This window comes from Populus alba, chromosome 1 (assembly GCF_005239225.2).
Source record: "Populus alba chromosome 1, ASM523922v2, whole genome shotgun sequence".
In the NCBI taxonomy this organism is placed as follows: Eukaryota; Viridiplantae; Streptophyta; class Magnoliopsida; order Malpighiales; family Salicaceae; genus Populus; species Populus alba.
Window position 1 is genome coordinate 21,007,040 of NC_133284.1, and position 14,346 is coordinate 21,021,385.

Sequence of the window (14,346 nt, forward strand, 5' to 3'; positions counted from 1 at the left end):
CATTCCTCCTCCTACTGATCACAATCTGATCCCACCAAATCAACGCATACTCCGTAAACTCAATTATCACCAATTTCACCTTTTTCTATTCAAAATAGCTATGACAATCAAAAATCCAATCTACCTTTTTCTCCCACTCCAAATAAGCCTCGGGATCGTTTTTACCTTGAAAGGTAGGAATTTTCAGTTTAATGGTGTCCAAGTCCCCATCCATATCTTCATAAGTGCTCATGCCACGGAAATTCACATTCCTCCTAGCCCTGTTCGGTCCAGACCTGATTCCTTGGCCAGCTGATGCAAAATCATAGTCATCTTCTCCCGCATCTGCGTTTTCATCAACAAACTCTTCAAAATCAGATCTAACATTCCGTGCAGCCATACGGACCGTATTTCCCCGTCGATCAGCCCCACTATTCTGTTGCTTTATCGAATTCACCTCATCTTTCAGATCCTTGTACGTCCTAGACAACAGCTCAAGTTGCTGGCCTATGGATCGCAATTGGAAAGCTACGTCAACGTTTTGTGTCGCTGATTCATTGTTTTCAGACATTCTTTGAATCTGCAAAATTTGGTCAGTAGCACAAATATATCCTCACACCTCTCGTGTATCACACAAACAAAAATTAAGGCTTTTCACTCTATTAAGCTCTCTACGCCTTTTACCTCACAACTTGCTTTCTTTTGGTTCTTTAGGAACTGAAATCAACAAATCAAAGTCAATAGCCTTCGCAACGCACTCTAAATATAATTTTCAGACTCAAGAATCAATAAGTATACTGAAAACAAAGCAAAACAAAACTAGGATTACGATTTTGCGAGTAGCAATGCAAATTCGTACGAATTGTGGACGAAACGAAGACACGAAATAAAACAGAAGCGAATGTTAAGAAAACAATTACTTGACTCCTAGATAATCCAAATATAGCAGAAACAAAAATATTTGGACAAAACTAAACAGCAAAGATCATGTTTTGAAACTCGAGGCAAATCTAACCTATTACGCAATTTTACGTAACAGAATTGAAACCCAGACCAAACGATCTCGAAATGACCTCAAATTCAATATTTAGTATTGCAATACTATGAAAACACCAAAAATCAATTTATAGGTCGCTCTATAATGTCTAGGTACCCAAACCCCTTGTATGATCAGTTTGCGGCAGAATTGAACCTCCAATTAAAACCTCCAGAAACCGATATCAAAATAATCCCAAATTTAATATGTGATGCAATCGCATACCCAATACTCAGAATATGAAGTTTCAATAGATTCCAAGGTGTTTTACCTAGGGTTCACTAAGAGTAGTGTTTTGCGGCAGAATTGAAACTCGAACTAAAACCTCAAGCAAATAATATCAGAATAAGCCCAAATTTGATATATCATGCGATCCCACCCCTAATAGACTGAATATGAAGTTTAAATTGATTCCGAGGTGGTTTGCTTATGGTTCACCAAGATTTGTGTTTCTGCGGCAAAAATTGAATGATCCTTCAAATTTCAACTAATCACTCTTTTCTCTATTTCTTTCTGATTTTTTTTTTCTTTTGAACAAACTGATATGATTAGAGGCAGTAACAAGATGAAATATAAACTTTTTTTTTTTTTTTCTTAGATGACACAGACACGAAGAACAAGAAGATGGATGCAAACACTAAAAAACTTAAGGGACACTAAAAAAAAACGAAAATAACAGAATGATATGACCTTGTTTCGGAGCCTAGCTCTGATACCAACTGATGCGAACCTCGTGATCACGTGGTCACGCAACCCACAATCAAGATTGAGATCTAATCCCGGAAAGCCGAAATAGGTCTGATATGAGTGCGACACAATGGAAACCTGCCCCAAGGCACCAACACTATTGGAATGAGTAGAATGACGCCACGAAGCCAGTTAATCTTCGATAAGTCAGATTCAGTTCGTTCAAGAACTGAAGAATGCAAGAATCACTCTCACACGTTAAAACTGAAAAATTCAGAATAATAATCATCAAAGCTGCCGAAATTTTGGCCTCCATGAGTTTAAATAGTTCTTGAAAAGTTAACCCTAATGGACCCTTTATGTGGACTTATATGAGGTCCACTCAAAACTGGCCCAAAACCCTAAAATGAAAACCCCATAACTCAAAAATGAAAAGCCCATAACTTAATCCAAACAAGCATTGGATCCTAGCTTAAAACAAAGTATGAATTAAGCCCAAACAAGCCTTGGGCTGTAGCTAACAAAATAAAATAAAGCCCTTATCTCATGGCCCAAATAAGGTTGTATTGGACCCCTCTTCCACATGGATAAGATGTACTAGGATCTCCTCTTGATACTCCAATGGACCTTCCAATTCTGACTTGGTGGAAACCTTCAAAACCAATGCATTCAATGCGTCTTTCAATGTCTTTGTCTTGGACCGAGTCATTGGTCCATTTGGAACATGTAATGGGTCCTTGCTGGTGTTTCTGGGCTGGTCCGCATCAACAAGTGTGGTTGACCATTGATCTGGATCAACGTAAGGATAAAAGTAGTTATTATCATAGTTTTAAATTCTGACTCGGGGATTGACCCGGGATAAATCTGGGTCACATGTCAGGAGGGTTAACTTGGCTTAACCTTGATCAATATAATAATAGAAGTTGTTATTATCATAATTTTAAAATCTGACTAGAGTGTTGACTAGGAAGGTTAACACATATCGATCTAAGTCAACGTATGGATAAAAGTATTTGTTATTATGGTTTTAAAACCCAACTTGGAAACTAACCCGAGACAACATTCAAATCACAGGTCGGGAGGGTCACTTGACTAACCAAAAAAATATAACTAATCAAATAAACCTTGTTTTAACCACAAGTTTTTCTCAAAAAAATCAACGGGTATTTGACCCATGTTTTATCTTGGTTTAATGTGGGTTTTTAATTGAGTCAAGCTGAGTCAATCATTTCTTTATTTTTTCTTAAACTCAGACCAATTCAAGCTTTAAGATGCCGTTTGTTTTGTGGCTCAGTTGTGCTTCTTAAAAATTTTGAATTTTTTTCATTTCAAATGATTTTTTGTATTTTTAGATTATTTTGATGTGTTAATGTAAAAAAAAATTAAAAAAAAACAAAATATTATTTTGATAATTTTTCTAATAAAAAAATACTTTAAAAATAACCACTATTATAATATCAAATACTCGGCTATGAAATGCTAGAAAAAAAAAAAGAAAAAAAAAAAGAAAGAAAGAAGACCTGTAAAATCAAATTAGCCTAAAAAAGGTTAATTTCATTAACTATTGATGCGAAGTGAAGAGAGAGACCTCACAATATAAGTTATATGAGTATTTGACTGTAAAAAGATTCCAAAAATATCAAACAAACTTCAAATAAATAAATAAATAGATTATCAAAAACAATGGATGGCAGTATTGGTGCTTTATGGGCATTGTTGGTGCATAAAAAGGTGAGTAATATTTGATAAACAAAGTATTTTATTGTTTGTTTTATGAAAAGTGATTTTTTTTAAAAATTATTTTTAAAAATTTCTTGTATTTATTTATTATTATAAAATTTGGTCAATAAAAATGCTTTTTAACTAGAGAAATTTGATTTGATTTGCATGAAAATGCTTTTTTTTTTTTTTTTTTTAGTAGAAAACACTTTTAAAAAGTTGCAAAAAATTTAAAAATATCTTATTATTTGTTGATTATATCAAATTTGATCCTTAAATTTTTTATTGAAATATATTTAGTATTTTTTTCTTCAATTTAATCCCATAAAATTTGATTTAATTTAATTTTTATATCAATTTTTATCTTTATTCTTTTGATTGTTATTTGTTTTTTTATTATTATTTTCTTAATTGAAATTTTTTTATCTATTAGATTTGGTTATTATTTTTTTAATTGTTATTTATTTTATTTAATATAATTTATGAAATTAATTTTTTTTATTTTATTATCTTTTTATTTTTCTTACCTATAAAATTTGATCCTTTTTTTATTGTTATTTATTTTATTTTAAATATTTTATAAAATTAAAAAAAAATTAATTTCATCCACTTTCAATCAGATTTGATTTCTATTTTTTTTATTGTTATTTGTTTTATATAAAATAATTTGTAAAATTAAATTATCTTCTTTAATTTTATCCTCTAATTTTTTATTTGTCAAATTTGATTTTTATTATTTTAAACAAACTTGAAAAAAAAAAATTAAATTTTAAGAAGTTATTTTTTCTACTTATTTTTCTTAAACATTATAATACATTTACCAACTTATTTTTTATTATTCTATCAAAAATTAAAAATAATTTACTTAATCAAATGGTACCTAAACATAAGTTCAAAACAAACTTCTATCTAATGGTTAAATTGTCACATAGTACAAGTGTTTCAACTAAGTTAATACATGTGTGCGTGTTACCTCCTTCAAGGACCTGATTACCTACAACCAATTACTGCAAAATCCAACCTGGCCAATACCATAAATTAGAATTTGTGTTTTCACAATTACAAGAAACATTCTATAACCATTTCGGCCTCCTTGTATAAATAGCACGAAGGAGATTGCAACAACAGAATATCCATCAGTTTTCTGAGAACAGCCTCCTCTTACTAAGAATGTAGATGACATCTCTCATATCAAATTGCCATGAATCATACCATTGTCTTGTTGGAAAATCTTTCTATTTCCGGTAGGGATGAAACCTTCCAGTAACAGCAGCACCACCATTTGCACTGCCTCCATACCCCGTATTACTGCCATAGACACCACTAACAGCATCACCATTACCATATCTTTTACCACTGCCAAAACTTTCACCATCACCAGTTCTCCCATATCCTTTACCACCACCATACTCAGCAGCATTGTTGTAAGCACTTGGAGTACCATAACCACTTCCTCCATATACACCAGCTCCATACATCATAGGCCCACCAAATCCAAATCCATAACCATATGCTCCATAACCACCATAAAAACCAGCAGTGCTTCCAGGAGGATAGCTTCCCCCATAACTTCCATAACCACTATAACCATCATAGCCACTGTACCCACCATATTCTCTGCCCATTTTTCGACCATAACGACCAGCTGAACTATTGCCAGCACCAAAACCACCAGCACCATTTCTGAATCCAGCATAAGACTTTGTTGCATTGCCATGATCACCACCAGTTCTCTTTGGTTCAGCCTTCTTTATTTCCACCTAAAATTTATATTCAAGGGCTCAAGTTATTAACATCTCACAATGCCATATCATAATCATCCAGTAGGATGACAGGGATGTCATTTTTCAGCAGAACTATAACCTACCTGTTTACCACCAAGCTCATGTGTTCTGCCCTCTGAAAAGATTCGTTCAACAGCATCTTCACTGTCAAATGTGACAAACCCAAATCCCCTAGACCTTCCAGTCTTATGATCTAGCATAATCTGGTGGTCAACAATGCTACCATAAACAGAGAAGTATTCCTTTAATTCATCTGTAATATGGCAATAGAGCCCAAAGAGCATACCAATTTAGCTCATTTAGAAAAAGAGAAATTCATTATGAAAATTGAGCTACATTACCTTCAGTCAAAGATGGTGGTATTCCACCAACAAAAATTTTTTTTGTTCTTGTTACTCCTTTAACCTCCATATCTTCCCTTGGAACTGTCCTCTTCACCTCCACCTGGAATAAGAATGCAACAGAGTAAGCTCCCAAGTTACAAAAATTTCCACTTTTATAAAGGAGCAATGGATAAAAATTATCAGAAACTTGGAAAACTTATGCTGTCAGGAAATGAGTGAGTGAATGTTACCGCTCTTCCATCTATAACATGGTCTTCCTCCAAAACCCTATCAGCAACTGCAGGGTCAGCAAATGTTACAAAGCCAAACCCTCGTGGCCTTCCAGAATGTCTGTCCGTCATTATTACAGAGTCCATGACTTCTCCATACTTGCTAAAGTAATTAGTGAATGTTTCTGAAACCAAAGGGATATGATAGACATTAGCATGAAAGAGATCCAAAGCTACCTAAGGAGAATTTTATGACAACAGACAACAAATCAGGCTTAACAGAACAATAAAATGGACTGGGAAAAAAAATTAGCCAGTGCTGAAGGAGAATTTACTGGTCAAGGATAACAAATCAGAAAAATTGCAAACAACAAAATGGTGAAACAAAGAAGACAACATGGCTGGTTGATTTTAAGCTCATTGGTCTCAGTTTCGCACATGAAAATTCACAAAACCAGAAACTGGATCAGTTTTCATCTATCCTTGTCATCTATTAAATTTTACTTAAGTACTGATAAGTTTAGAAAAATGAGCAACACACTCCTTTGGTAGACAACTACCCTTGTAGCTTATCAGTACTTATGTCCCTGATGCTGTAGAACTAAGCAGCAATCCCTCACTAGGTTAATGGCACATATTCTTCAAATTTCTAGACCAAGTGTCAGAAAACTAGCTTGCAGCAATTAAGGAGGCAGGTAACCGATTTCCCTACATTGCGTTCATGAGAGATCAGTAATACTCAGAGTAAGAAAGAGCTCGGCATGATCCCAACTGCTAATGGATTTTGACCAAGGTATGACCTGCCAATACCTCAAATAACAGAACCCATTGCTGAAACCATTCCATAGACTTAAATATATTGCAACTACACAAGTACATTAAAAAACTATAATGCAATCCACAAAGTTCTCTCATCATAAACAATCAAGAACAGTCACAAATTGAATATGTAGACTCTTCCCAGAGTGAAATATCGCAGTATGGATTGACAAGTCAGCACTATAAATCATGATTAAACCTCAACGTCGTCACAAATATCCCACTAAGAAACTAAGAGAAATGCAACAAAATAACACAAATTAGCTATTCAAATTGCAATGGATTGTATGAATTCAACTATCCAATTCAACCCTACAAGACATAAATAATTCTAATACAATAAATTATTAAGATAGTAATAATAAAAAAGTATAAAAATTTGAAATGTTACCTTCAGTAGTTTCCCAGGAGACACCACCAACAAAGAGTTTTCTACCAACAAAAAAAGAAACCCACAAATTATTTCCCCAATCACAATTATTGCGGCGAAAAATGCTGCAATCGGCTTTTGATTTAAGTTAACCCTCTAAAACAAGAAGAAAAGCCAAAAATCCTCACAACATACACAGAAAGAGTACAAACTAACCCTGCAGATGAAGAGTCACGATTGTGGTGATGATAGTGATGATTCATTGACTGATTTCTCTCAATCCCTCCACTACCTATTTCTCTCTCCTGTTGTTGCTGTCCTTCTTCTTCTTCTTCATAATAACCTTCTTCTTGCCGCTGCTGTTGTCGATTGTCTTCGTTACGGCCATTAAAGGAAATTACGTTATCTCCATATTGCCTTTCTTGAAGTGGATAATCATAATCCATTGACATAGTTTTGACCTAAAGAACAAAAACCTGCAAAAAAAACCGAACCTCGTTTTTTTAATTCTGCCTAACCCTAACTACAAATACCCTAAAATTATACTCTCCTAGATTGATTAATTGACTGAACAGCTGTAGATAGGGTTTTGACGATGCAGGAAGAGGATTAAGGATTCGATTTTGAAGTTGCAGAGAAACCCTAGTATTGCCAAGAAACGGTGCCGTGCGAGACACAGAGAGAGAGATTCAAATTGAAATATTCGACTTCTGGAGGTTAGATGTATGCATTTATTTATTTTATTGCTTTTGAGACAGAACGACGTCGATCTGGCTCGCGTCCGTTAAAAAGCACCTGCATGCCCACCGTGTCATGTTTGACGGTCAAAAAGATAGAGGAATCCAAATTTCATGTCCAGCCACAAAACGAAGCGTGAAATAGATGTCCTTTTATGGATTCATAAAATAATGTTTCACAATCCCATATTTGTGAAGAAAGTTGTTCATCATTTCTTATCAGGGGATCATAAGTTTATTTTTCACTACAACTTCTTCTGTTTTGAAAAAAAAAATCTTATACTGTTATAATTCTTTATCATTTCAGGGTTATTAAATTATCATGAATGCGTTCATGTTAGTTAATTAAATTAAATTTACATGTACACAAACTAATTTAATGTTAAAACAATAATAATCATAAGAAAAGTAAGAGATAAATAATCTTGAGGGATGTACCTTAACTGGTCAGACTCTAAGTTTGCTTTCTAAAAGTTATCGGTTCGAGTTCCACAAGCCTCAAGGCTATTGGAAGCTTACATGGTCGATAACTTCAAACCTCGTATAATTAGTCGAGCTGCGTGCAAACTATGTATACTCACTTAACTTTTTTAATAATTTGGTTATTTCAAGATCATATCAAAGAGTAAGTCTTATTTTCTTTTCTTTTTTCCTTTAGGTTATAGGTGTTTAACATATTTAGGATTTGTGTGGACCATGAATTTTTAAGCTGCTTCACTTGGTTAAGAAAAAGCTTATTTCAACCAAAAAAAAAAAAAAAATGTTAATCCCACAAACAATTAATTAACACATAATAATGTTGCATGAGTTTCATTGAAAAATTCTCTCTATAATTTATAACTTTTTAAAATATATTTTTTTAAACCATAACAACAGAAGACTACCATAATAACAAATACACACTTAATAAGCCAAAAGCTTTACATCACGATGTACCTCACAAACGCATTTTCAATTGCACATATCTTACATAATTTACTAAAAAGTTTGGACTTGCTAATTGTATTTCTCTAATCATAATTGGACTTCTGATGGTGCTTCTTTATGTATATGAATAGTGAAGCTTCACTATTTAAATGAGATGGGGGTGTTTGAGTGTTGGCCATGGTTGTTTTTGGTTACTTCCCCTACAATTCCCACCTAGGATAGGTTGGTTCCCCTCCCCTCCAATGTCCACCTAGAGCAGGCCGATTGGTTTCCTTTAATTCTTTCCTAGCATAGGTTGGCCTAATACTATCTTTTTGTTAGGTTTTCAACACCTCTTAGATAGAATATAGATATTGACAACATATATAAAGCGGTGATGCTATACATTAGGGGGGGTGGAATTAAGGGTAGACCTTCTGCCTCTAGAATTGGATAATTTTGATTTGATTTTGGACATATATTGGTTAAGTAGGCACACGGTATAGGTGCATTATTTCACTAAAATGGTGATTATCCAGGGAATGAGCAAGGAATGAGTAATATTCAAGGGGGAGAAAAGAGTAGTGTTGAACTCTATAACCTCGGTCATGACGACTAGGAAGTTAATTAGGAAGGGGTGTCCTGCTTGGTTATCTTATGTGAGGGAACTGAAGAGGAAGCATAGAATTGACAAATATTTCTACTGTGAGGGAATTTCTAGATGTATTCCTGGAGGAATTACCTAGGTTTCCCCTAGTCTGGGAGGTTGAAGTTTCCATCAAAACCCTTTCAGGAGTCAATCCTATAGCATAGTCCCCTTATAGGATGACTTCCATAGAATTAGCTGAATTGAATATCCAACTTCAGGAATTATTGGATAAAGGGTTTATATAACCAAACAACTCTTCTTGGGGAGCCCTAATACTATTCGTAAAGAAAAAGGATGGTACATTTCAGTTGTGTATCAACTATCATTAGTTAAATAGAGTGACAGTGGATAACAAGTACCCGCTTCCATGAATAAATGACCTATTTAACTAATTGAAAGGTGTGAGGGTGTTTTCTAAGATAGATATGAGATCGAGGTACCATAAGTTAAGAATCAAAGAACATGACATATTGAAAATTACCTTTAGGACCTACTACAGGCATTATGAATTGTTAATGATGCCTTTCGGGTTGACAAATGTCTTGACAGTATTTATAGACCTGATGAATCGAGTGTTTCAGCTCTATCTAGATAAATATGTGGTGGTGTTTATTGATGATATGTTGGTGTATTCCAGCTCCTATTTGGAACACGAGCATCACCTGAGGAAAGTGTTGGAAATATTAAGGGAGAATAGACCACATACAAAGTGCGAAAAATGTGAGTTTTGGCTCAATGAGGTAGTATTTTTGGGGCACATTATCTCAATGAGAGGAATATTTATGGATCCAGAAAAAGTAGAGGCTATTTTAAAATGGGAAAGACCTACAAATGTAATGGAAATTTGGAGTTTTCTAAGTCTCATAGTGAATAGGAGATTTATTCAAGGTTTTTCCATAATAGTATCATCATTGACAAAGTTAACTAGTAAGGAAGTAAGGTTTATTTGGTCAAGGGAATGTAAGGAGAGTTTCTAGGAATTGAAGAAAAGACTCCCTTCTACCCTGGTCTTGGCCCTCCCTTCAAGAATAGAAGGATTAATGGTATATAGTGATGCTTCGAAAAGGGGTATGAGATGTGTGTTAATGCAGTATGAAAAGGTGATTGCCTATGCCTCAAGACAACTAAAGCCATATGAAGTGAATGGCACGACCAAGAGATTGATGTCTTCTCCCAAGTGTAAGAGTGTCGAAGTAATAAATAACCCGACAAGACCGGGGTCGAACCATGGGGAGGTTAATTGTATAAATTATAGATAACAACAACAATACTAATAATAATAATAATAATAATAATAATAATAATGAAGAAGAAGAAGTTGATGAGAATTTTGAGATGAAAGATTAATGTAAGGATTAAACAATGATAAAAACAAATGTCAAGGTTAGAGGATCCACTAATGGTATTTCAAACAAGTATAATATAAACTCTTATCATTCAACTAGAAAACCACACACAAAGGAAGTTCTAATCAGATTATTTGTCATTAATAGATCATTATAAATTGTTAACATGATCATATTGATTATCTTATTTATGTAACACCAAACTTTTAAATATTGTCAGGAATTCATCGTGCTAACTTATGTTAATAACAAATCAAGTTCCTTTCATAGCATAGGTGCAGGTAATACCATACGGTTGAGCTATGAGAGTGCCAAGCATTTGTTGTACCAAGTGTTATACACAAATCTAGATTAACCATTTAACAAGCAAGATATTAAGAATTAGTAAGATAAAAAGATAAGACATGTTAATATTAAAGATTAAGGTCCATGTTGAGTTTACACCATACTTATTCTTACACCATTAGTGTAACCTTTTCACCTTGACATAATAAACTTAGCTAAACATAATGAAGAAGAAAAACATAAATAAACAAAATAAGAACATAAACAAGATACAAGTTAACTAAGTAAAGGAAAGGAAATGAAAAGCATAAACAAGATATCAATGAAAACAAAACTTAAGAATTACAAAAAATATATAAAGAGAGAGAAAGCAAGAGCAAGTTCTTGATCTGAAGAACCAAGCCCCTAAATACATAGCAAATGCCTCCTTTTATAGGCCAAAATTTGGAACTATTGATTTGATGACTAATTGTTGAGTGGGTGGCCAACTCCTGACTTGGTGAAAATCCTTATCTTCTTGTCTGAATAAAACGTCATTGCTAGCATTAGAACTGGATCCACCTATACATATGAAAGTTATAGGAAATTGTCTTAGCTTTCCAAGGAAAATAAAATTGAGGTCATTTGGACTTCTAGAATTCGAGATATGGGCTAAACACTGAACATTGCCTAGGCTACAAGACATATTCAGACTTCTCCGTTGTTGCTATAATTTGGACTTGAAAACGACCTTTTTAGATCTTGGACTCCACATGAAAGTTATAGGCCTATATATTACCAAATCCATCCTAACATTTGAGGTCATTTGGACATCTAGAACTCGAAATATGACTCAATTACCGAACAGTGTTCCAGTTTGGACTGCACCAACATCTCTTTTCTAAGTTTTGCCCTCTCTTTGTCCTTTCAATTTAAATACTTAAACTTATCAATCAATCCTTTCATTTATGTGATAGGCCTGCATTTAAGATGAATATTTATCATAAATTAAAGGTATCTTATATTATTAGATATGTTATTATAAAACATGATTTAGTTGAGGAGTTATTGATACTTCAAATGCAAAATGATGATATAAAAACCTTGATAAAAATGCACTTTTAAGTACTAATCACACCCTTAACCAGCTTATTACTAGTCCCTAGTAATCAAAGCATTAAAATAGAAAAACAATTTGCAAATTCCACAAAGCAAGGCATTCATCATTCAACTTTCATTAATCTATCCAGATAAATAAACTCTCATTAAATTCATATATCTGCTCAATACCTATTAAACAAGATATGAATAAACCTTTCTTTTGTGCTCAAAATATCAACATATAGTTATGGGGATTTACTTGGAAGAAAACAAAATTTTTGTTCTAATGTTTAAGGTTAACTTTCTTGGGTTAGGATTATTATCTTTTTCTTTTTCTTCTTCTTTTTTTTAAAAAAATATATACATATAACTTAAAACACAATGCATCTTTAACCCATGTAACGAACTTTCAGCTAATGACTCCCAGACTAGTTGGTCTTAGGGTATTAGGTGTTGAGACACCCCTACGAGCTTAGTAACTCGGGTTGCAGATACTGATATGTAGTTAGTGCAATGTTTGATTCCCTTAAGCTTTTCTCCTCAACCCATGTAACAAGCGTTGGCTAATAGCTCCCAAGTCAATTGACTTTAGAGTATTAAGTGTTAAAACACCCTTTCAAGCTTAATTGCTTAGGTTAGGGAGCCTACGAAACCAAACTTATCTAGTTTTTATTATTATTTTTGTTTTTTTTTTAAAAAATTTTTATTACAAATTATATACAATCCCTTTCCCTTAGTTGTTACCTTTAACAAAAGAATATAAATAATGTAATAATCCAATGTGCAACCCACAATCATATGTTAAAGTGTGTGTGTGAAAATGAAGATTTAAGAATACTTGTTAAATGAGCATATGAGCAAAATCTAGTGATAACAATACGAGAGTTTGTAAACCTGAATATTTCAAGAAGTATTCTGATAGACATTGACTAGAATATTTACTAAGATGCGTCTTAAGAGTCACTTTAACAAAAGAACTCTTTTTACTCTGCCATCCTAGTAACAATAGTTTTGCAAATAGTTTATGAAATAAAAAACATAGTTTTTTTTTTAAAAAATATATCAACTACTACCCTTTCCCCTCAACCAAAATGAAACATTGTCCTCAATGTCCTAAGGTAGAAAGATAGAGTATAGAAGACATCATCTGAAATAGTGAACATTGACAAACCTGAAACACACTTAAACTAATATAAGAAACAACAAAACATAATAATAAAACCAAAAGACATAAACTTTTTACAAACGAAGGCTCAAATCCAATCTAAGCTTTCTACAACTTTTCTTAGTTGACCAATTTATACGACTCATGGAGGGATCAATTACAGGGATGAAAGATTGTAGTTGATCAATCAATTGTTCAGCAGTAGCGGTAGAGATTATGATTTGTCGTGCCGAAGATGTTAAAAATTATTGTTCCACGGCATAATCAAGAAAAGACAACAACTTATCATAAAAACCATTAACATTTAACAGACCTATGAGTTTATGGTGAATCTGTAATTGGGCTCAAAAGGAAATATGAAAGATCTCTTCCAATGTACCCAGACCACCTGGTAGGGCAATGAAGGCGTCAACATGGTTAAACATTGCATTCATTCGATCAGATATTGTGGGGACCTGTAATTCCTCTCCAATTGTTTTTCCAATGATGTCCTTTTGTGTTAAAGCTTTGGGGACAACCCCCAAAAGTTGACTACCTCCTAAAAATACAACTATTGACACTCCCCCCATTAACTCAAGGCTGCCTTCTCCATACACGAAATGAATCTTTCACTCAACTAGTACCTGACCAAGATGATTTGCTGATTCTAAAAACTCTTTTTCTTTCCTAGGACTGGATCCACCGAAAACACAAATATTTTTTTATGTGATGACTTGAGGAACTTGCCATTCCTTCACACTTTTATATTTGATGAATGTATGAGTTGAGTAGAAATGAAAGGAAGGAAGAGAAGAATTTATAGATGAGAAATTGAAAATGCAATCATACCACCTATATGTAGGCCAACTGTAGTCTCACTCACACTCTCTCTCTCTCTCTTTTTATTTATTTATTTATTTTGAAAAAGCATGTGTATGTACAGGTAGTTGTGATTGAGGCTCACATCTTTCCTTGGTTTTATGTCCAAGAATGACTTAAACGCCATCAATGGGTCGGGGATAGGCTTCCTATCCAGTTTTCTTAAAAACTAGCAAACATGGTCTTTTTTAGTCAGATTCCCAAGACTAAGTCAAGTATGTTCTTTATGGAAATGTGGCCATAAATCATGAATTGCACAATGCACATCTCAACTAGGGTGCTTCTCAAGAGTCAATAGAAGATTATCTAAAGACCCCTTACTCAGGCCATCCTTAATGACTTGTATTTTATCTTCACGGTTTACAGATACCAT

The 14,346-nt window shown here is 33.6% G+C and overlaps 1 protein-coding gene across 1 annotated transcript; it reads right to left on the minus strand.

Annotated features, from left to right (window-relative positions):
* Nucleotides 1–4,308: 4,308 nt before the first annotated feature.
* Nucleotides 4,309–7,659, minus strand: LOC118038232 (uncharacterized). The gene is made up of 6 exons (XM_073408358.1): nt 7,164–7,659; nt 6,969–7,009; nt 5,780–5,943; nt 5,547–5,649; nt 5,289–5,458; nt 4,309–5,181 (listed from the first exon to the last, which is right to left on the minus strand). Exons 1-6 carry the CDS (start codon nt 7,397–7,399, stop codon nt 4,657–4,659), a joined length of 1,239 nt encoding a protein of 412 aa, XP_073264459.1. The 5' UTR covers nt 7,400–7,659; the 3' UTR covers nt 4,309–4,656.
* Nucleotides 7,660–14,346: the final 6,687 nt, after the last annotated feature.

What these genes read in the sequence shown, in the direction of transcription:
- LOC118038232 (XM_073408358.1), bottom strand. Translation starts at nt 7,399, where the DNA reads ATGTCAATGGATTATGATTATCCACTTCAAGAAAGGCAATATGGAGAT. An exon ending in CTCCTGGGAAACTACTGAAG is followed by an intron (nt 5,944 to 6,968) that starts GTAACATTTCAA and finishes CTTTGGTTTCAG; the next exon opens with AAACATTCACTAATTACTTT. An exon ending in ATGTTATAGATGGAAGAGCG is followed by an intron (nt 5,650 to 5,779) that starts GTAACATTCACT and finishes TTCTTATTCCAG; the next exon opens with GTGGAGGTGAAGAGGACAGT.